We start from the raw sequence: 7,565 nt of genomic DNA on the forward strand, positions 1-7,565 counted from the left end.
AGCAGAGCATCTCAAGACTACTCCAAAGCTTTTAATCTAGCATATAGTTTTCCTAAGAATCTAATTACACAATGCTGTGGAAGTCATGATCATAGTCTTACGGATTATATGAAGTCTAGCTAGCGTACAAGGTAATGCACCTTGATCTTGTAAATATTTGGAATGAAATGATAACATATCTATCTTGGATGATGAATCTTGTGAACAGTTCTCAGTGAATTATTGTTCCATTTCCGAATCCACTTTCATAGTCTTATAAAAGATACTAACTGGTAGTGTTACTAAAACTTCATATCAACTGCCATCTTTTCCATCATACTTGCAAATCTTGGTTCTGTTCTTCAGGCATTTTTCCTCTGTTTTTAGGATATTGGCCATGCAGTTCTTGAGGCATAATCACATTCTTGTTTCGGTTCTTGAGGCTTTTTTCTCTGTTTAGAGTTCCTTATACTGTCCATGATTTGAGAAATCTTGCAAGAAGATGCACTCAGCAACCTTTATTCTCCTGCAACACCAAGCTTCTTCTCTGTCTCCAGTGACCTATTCAGGACTCCAGAGAGGCTCCTGGTCTCCTCCTGCTTTCTTACAGCATTCCCTCATTCACAACATCAACAAAGTTGATGATGGTACAAGGAAGAGTCCTAAGTTTTTAAGCACAGATCCTAAAGGTAGTGGTTTCTCTTTGATATAAGAGGGCCTCCATAGTTCCATGTGTGCCACTTGAAGCTTCTCCTTTGTTCAGAGGGTTTCCTCTTTGATCCTGAACATTATATTAACATAACGCCATTTTTGAATTCATTTAGTATAACATACTTGATCTTATCTTGTGCTATAGTATGATGCATAACATATTATCACACACACATACTCAAAAATAAAAAATATTTACATCAATGGTATTAATTCCCCCACATCCTCACTAATCTCACTTTTAGTTATAATCCAAAATTAAAAGCTAACCAAGTTTCCTTTCATACATACACCTTCTGCTCACGTATCCAACAAGGCAAATCTTGTCAGCAATGTTACAAAGAGAACGGTCCAATCTTTGACAATGTGAAATCATCTACTTACAAGGACGATCCTTGCAACTCACGTAACCGCAACGCTTTATCTACCACCGGACGTGGATGCGACGTGTCTGAAGACGTATGTAAGCACCGTTACTCGTAAGCAGACCAATCTTCATTGGTTCTGCTTCAGGCTCCTCTGTTTCTTTCCCCGGAACTGTGTTCAGTTGCGGCTACAACAATGGTAGTAACTTCGACTGGACTAGTTCAGGGGTCATAGGTCTTGGTGGAGGTCAGTTATCTCTAATATCTCAGCTCGGTTTGTCGATTTTGAATAAGTTCTCTTATTGCTTGTCACACAAGTCATCTACCACACATAGCGCAAGCAACTCAGGAACCAATTCGATTCATTCTGGTATAATTAAATGGTCCCAGAGTGATATCGACCCCTTTGTTAAACAAAGAGACTCAGACTTACTATTACCTGACGCTCGAAGCTATCTCCATCGGCAAAACAAAGATTCCGTACACGAGCAGCACGTATTAACTATTTAACATCTTTCCAGACTTAACTAATCTTCTACTAATGTCTAGAAAAATAATGAGGGAGTAAGAGCATAGAGAGAATAAATAATAAAACGTTTTAAAATATATATATACTATTCGATTATTAGTTTTTTTAACACTGATTGTATTCGTAATCTAAAATTTAGAAAGAACAACTTACCTCCCTAACAACACACACCTCATAGACAGAGGATTGGGAGGAATAAGAAAACAAAAAAATAAAAGACACCGGTAGGTGCCAAAACAAAGCATGAACAAATGAAACATGCTAGAGACACCAGTGTATATATATATATATATATATATATATATATATATATATATTATTCGATTATTAGTTTATACAAGGAAATAAAGAAGAGGACATGATAAATTAGCTTGTTAGAAACAACTGCATGAAAAGGGGGAGAAAGAGACGAGAAGTTGCATGAGGAAGAGAGAAGATGGTATATAATACATTATACGAGTCTCTCCAAGAGCTCATACCATCTCCAACCCATCTCATCTCTATAATAAAGATTTCTAAAATAGAGAAAAAAATAGAGATGATATTTTTGCTCCAATGTGTTCCTCTATAATAGAAAAATGCTATATTTACCTCTATAAATAGATGAATGCTATTTTTTTCTCTATATTTAAGAGAAAAAAATAGCATTACTCTATTAATAGAGGCAAATATAGCATTCCTCTATTATAGAGGAACACATTGGAGCAAAAACACTATATCTAGTTTTTCTTCTATTTTAGAAATCGCTATTATAGAGTTGGGTTGGAGATGCTCTCGTAAGTCAAAACCAATACCATGATGTTCAAGCAAACCATTAACATTGTGTAGTCAGTTCATCGCATGTGTTTCTGTTAACGATACTTGAATGATTCTCCTTCATTACATTTATATTGTGTTATTTATCATAAGCCGTATCAATAGTTACGGTTGTTTCTCTTATCATGTTAACCTAGGTAGCGACTTGCTCTAACACAAGCACATATGTATATGTTTTGCCTCTTCCTATAATAATCAAAACAAGTATTCTATACTGAAAACATATGAATTCTGACGGCCATATTCATCAGAATTTCGTCACGAAATGTTCCCACGAAAATGGTCGCCGGTATCGTTTCATCAGAGAAAAAATATTCGTCGGAAATCCGTCGAAATTTCTAATGACATATTAGGATGGTCAAATATTCGACGGATTACCGACAAAAAAATTTGTCGTTAATAAGTCGAAACTTTTCCGACTAATTATGTTCGATATAAAAAAAATACCGACAACCATCTGTAATTCGTTTAATTTACGACGCCATGTTTCCGAACATTTCCATCGGAAACGTCGGCGCCAGACAGAAGAAAGTTTAGGGTTAAATTTCTCATAAATTGACTTGTTTTATGAGAAATACATAACCATATGTTCACTCATCTACATTTTAAATATAATTTAATTTTTAGTTTGATTTGTTTTGACTTTTGAACGCTTAACATCATCAAGTACAAACCACCATTTCAATTACGAATATGATATAGTTAACATATTAATTTTTAATTAAGAAGGGAATTGTTATTTGGCATGAAAACTGCGCCTTGTTAAACAGAAAGGCTAAATAAAACGATATGGCATAGATCATCATCAGGCCCGTCTCAATAAATTTGTTCCTTGTACCATAATCAATTGTTTAAGAACTGTGGTCTATGATATGAAAACTGCGCCTTGTTTTGCCCAAAGATAAAAATTAGGGCTTCAATAGATACTAAAAAATGGAATATATTATCATTTCGGTTTTTGGGTTTTAGCAGGAACAACAGAATTCAGTATATTTATGTCTTTTTTATCAACTTCAGTATATTTAGTTAATGGACCAAAAAAATTAATAAAAACCTCATGCGTTAAGCCCATAAAAGACAAGCAACTCACAAAACTAAACCGAACCGGTCGGTCTGAAAATGCAGAACCAATGAGAATTGAACATGAATGTTGGAGAACCGATAGATTTGAAGATTCCGAATCGAACCAAACTGGTTTTAATTCTACTCTCATATATTGCTGATCGCATTCACTGGTTAAAATCATCCAAATTTAGGTTCAGTTCGAAAGTAATCCTAGGCCTAATGAATTTGCAACTCAAGAAAGATATATTTTTTCCCATTAGATGATAATCCCATGCCAAGTGATTAAAGTGACTAAAAATAAATTATATCTTCCCACTTACCATTTCCTATGTGCTGTTGATGAGATTCAGAATCTCTTTTAAAATTTGACTGGTGGGTTTTCAAGATAATCTTGTTTTTTATTCTTTGATCTGAGATTCTGATTCATGTTTTGATTGCAAAGTAGTCGTTTCCTTTATTGTTTGAATACACAATGCTGTGGAAGTCATGATCATAGTCTTACGGAAAATGATATGATGTCAATCTAGCGTACTTGATCTTGTAAAATATTTGGAATGAAATGATCACTCATCTTATCTTAGATGATGAATCTTGCTAGTCTCATTGAAATTGTTCCATTATAGAATTTGCTAAATCCACTTTCATAGTCTCAGATACTACCCGCCGTTATTATTATAACTGGTAGTGTTACTAAAACTTCATATCAACTGCCAATCTAATGAGCTTTGCATCATACTTTGGTAGATTAAGAGACTCAGACTTACTATTACTTGACGCTCGAAGCTGTCTCCGTCGGCAAAACAAAGATTCCGTACATGGGCAGCACGTATTGCCAATTCAACATCTTCCAGGCTTAACTAATCTCCTACTGATGTCTAGAAAAATTATACACGAGTAAGAGAGAATAAATAATAATAAAAAAATAACAATAGTAATATAAATAATAATAAAAATTTATTGGTTAATCAAAAGGATAAAAATAAATTTAATGTACAAAGTTGCATTGAAAATGTAAAATAGCACTTATTTTGAAACAAAAAAATAAATCTGAAGTGACACTTATTACTACGAAAGAGAACGAGTATTCACCAGAATAAAAATATACTTTCTTTTATTAATACAAACACCCATTTCTGTTTTCATTGGCTTGTATAAGCATTAATCTTTCTTTCTTTTTTCATTGTTCAAGACTTCTTCTCTATACTGAATTTAAGTTTATACATAAAGGTATAAGTTATATTCATTAAAATTTCTATTAGCTTTTCATAATATAACTCCAAAACCTAATAACTAATTTCAGTTTTCCTATTTACCTGCTCATATAAAAAAATATTATTACACTGATATTATAATTTCCTTTGGTCTAAACACGGTACTGTATAGACCACAATGTAATAAACAGATACATGTATTTTCACAATTTGAAAGAGATTAGGGAGCAAAGGTTTAACAAGAGTGAAATGTATGTGACCAGGGAAAGTAAAGAAACAAAGAGGCTAAAAAATCGAACACTGAGTAACTCACAAAAAAACAAGAACCAATTAACAGCATTGTGTAATCAGTTCATCACACGTGTTTCTGCTCACGACTCTAGAATGATACTCTTTCATGATCTAAATATTGTCTTATTATACGCCGTATCAATAGTTACGGTTGTTTGTTTCTCTTATCATATTAAGTTATTAACGTAGGTAGCGAAGCATACATGTACATGTGTGTCAACTTAAATAAAATATGTATTATCATACGCATATTATATATATCCAGAAATAAATGATACAGATACTCATTTAGTAATTACTATATGGACTAGATCTTTACTTTCATACTATTTAACAAGGTTTTGACCAATCTGTCAATTTGGTGAACAAGTTTTATATCACTTGTGTCAACTGTCATGAAAATTAATTTATCTAATCAGCATTTAATATTTTAATTTATCTTGTCTATAAAGCATTAAAAAATACTTATCTTATAAAGAGAAGTGTATTGGCAATAAGAGTTCAAATTGTTCATGTATATATGGCTATGAACAATTAAATATGTGATTTCACACTATATCTTCTCTTTTATAGAGAATAAATAATCTTGAAATACTTAAAATTTCCTCATATAAATATGGCTATCATGTTAGAACACATCAATATTTAGTTCAAAAGTATATATATATATATATGATATTAGTCCAAAATTACTACTAGAAATCAAATTTCATTAGGAAATTATTAATAACAATAAGCAAGTTTAGATATAGATCACATATATGCATAGATTATACAAAACATATAAAGCAACATATATCTTAATTCTCAATATCTATGTGTAAACGTTTCTTACAAGTCACTATCTAAACCAACAAAGAATTGTGTTAGTAGTCTAACAGTTATGTGTCAAATATCCGTAGGTCAATAATATGATTTAGATATTAAACATTGCATAGTAATAAAATCTATGTGATGCAGATACATATAGAACAGAATCATAAGATACACGCAAATTATGAATTAGCATTTTTTTTATAAATTATGAATAAGCATGATTAGAACCCTCAGGCAGATATATAGTAATTAACGCACATAGTAAGTCAAGACAACTTAAGATTGTTTGCTAGAACATAAGAGAATATACACACTCTATTAGAACAACTTCGATTTTTACAAACACAAATAATAAGCCACTCCAAACCAGTGACACAAGCGTGAGATAGAATAATTATAGGATACTTATCTTGATCAACAACAAAGAAGGAACGTTAGAGATGCCGCGAAGGAGGATGACATCGAATAGATTTTTGTAGAGATATGGTTTTTCTGCACATAAGATTTGTTCGTATATATATATTTTATCGAAATTGGTCATGCCATAATAATAGTGACTAGAGAATGATTATTAATTATTAATTATCATTCAAAAAAACAAAGCAAAATAACTAAGCAACATATTATTCGATTAAAAACAATTTGATAGAGAATGATTATTAATTATTAATTAGATATTAAAAGCCAATAGATCTTAAGAGAAAATATCTATAGAAAATGTGGGGGAGGCGCGTTTGGTCCTCTTTTCTTCATGGGCGGCTTTGGTCCTCTTTTCTTCAAGAGCGGACACCTCGGCTTTGGTGCTCTTTTCTTCAACGGCGGCTTTGGTCCTCTTTTCTTCAACGGCGGACACCTTATGATGCATGCTTCCTCTAGAAAGCCAGCGAAGCAAGTTTTAGGATCTTCGACACAACACAGAAACTCAAGTGTCCATGGCTCTCCCATCATTTTTCTAACACACCTTTCGTATCCCTTGGGATGTTCCAGATCGTGTTGGCCTTCATACACCAAGCAAGTTTTATCATAATTAGCTCATCAACAATCAGACTTTGGTCCTCTTTTCTTCAAGAGCGGACACCTCGGCTTTGGTGCTCTTTTCTTCAACGGCGGCTTTGGTCCTCTTTTCTTCAAGAGCGGACACCTCGGCTTTGGTGCTCTTTTCTTCAACGGCGGCTTTGGTCCTCTTTTCTTCAAGAGCGGACACCTCGGCTTTGGTGCTCTTTTCTTCAACGGCGGCTTTGGTCCTCTTTTCTTCAAGAGCGGACACCTCGGCTTTGGTGCTCTTTTCTTCAACGGCGGCTTTGGTCCTCTTTTCTTCAAGAGCGGACACCTCGGCTTTGGTGCTCTTTTCTTCAACGGCGGCTTTGGTCCTCTTTTCTTCAACGGCGGACACCTTATGATGCATGCTTCCTCTAGAAAGCCAGCGAAGCAAGTTTTAGGATCTTCGACACAACACAGAAACTCAAGTGTCCATGGCTCTCCCATCATTTTTCTAACACACCTTTCGTATCCCTTGGGATGTTCCAGATCGTGTTGGCCTTCATACACCAAGCAAGTTTTATCATAATTAGCTCATCAACAATCAGAACCAATATATATATATATATATATATATATATATATATATATATATTAGTTTTGATTTCGGGCACTAAATAGACAAATAAGTGACTGAACAAATCCTTACATTGATTAAGACCAAAGAGAGAGAAAATTATGAGAACTATAACCAAACTCTTAAAAGCCATCATCCTTTGCTCTTTCGACTCTTTTCTTATGGCT

General features: G+C 33.6%; 1 protein-coding gene across 1 annotated transcript; it reads right to left on the reverse strand.

The window, feature by feature from the left end:
- Positions 1-6,491: 6,491 nt before the first annotated feature.
- On the reverse strand, positions 6,492-7,565 carry LOC106337982 (serine/arginine repetitive matrix protein 1). Its single transcript, XM_013777064.1, has 3 exons — positions 7,471-7,565; positions 6,824-7,321; positions 6,492-6,781 (listed from the first exon to the last, which is right to left on the reverse strand). Exons 1-3 carry the CDS (start codon positions 7,532-7,534, stop codon positions 6,492-6,494), a joined length of 852 nt encoding a protein of 283 aa, XP_013632518.1. The 5' UTR covers positions 7,535-7,565.

Source organism: Brassica oleracea, chromosome C4, assembly GCF_000695525.1.
Source record: "Brassica oleracea var. oleracea cultivar TO1000 chromosome C4, BOL, whole genome shotgun sequence".
In the NCBI taxonomy this organism is placed as follows: Eukaryota; Viridiplantae; Streptophyta; class Magnoliopsida; order Brassicales; family Brassicaceae; genus Brassica; species Brassica oleracea.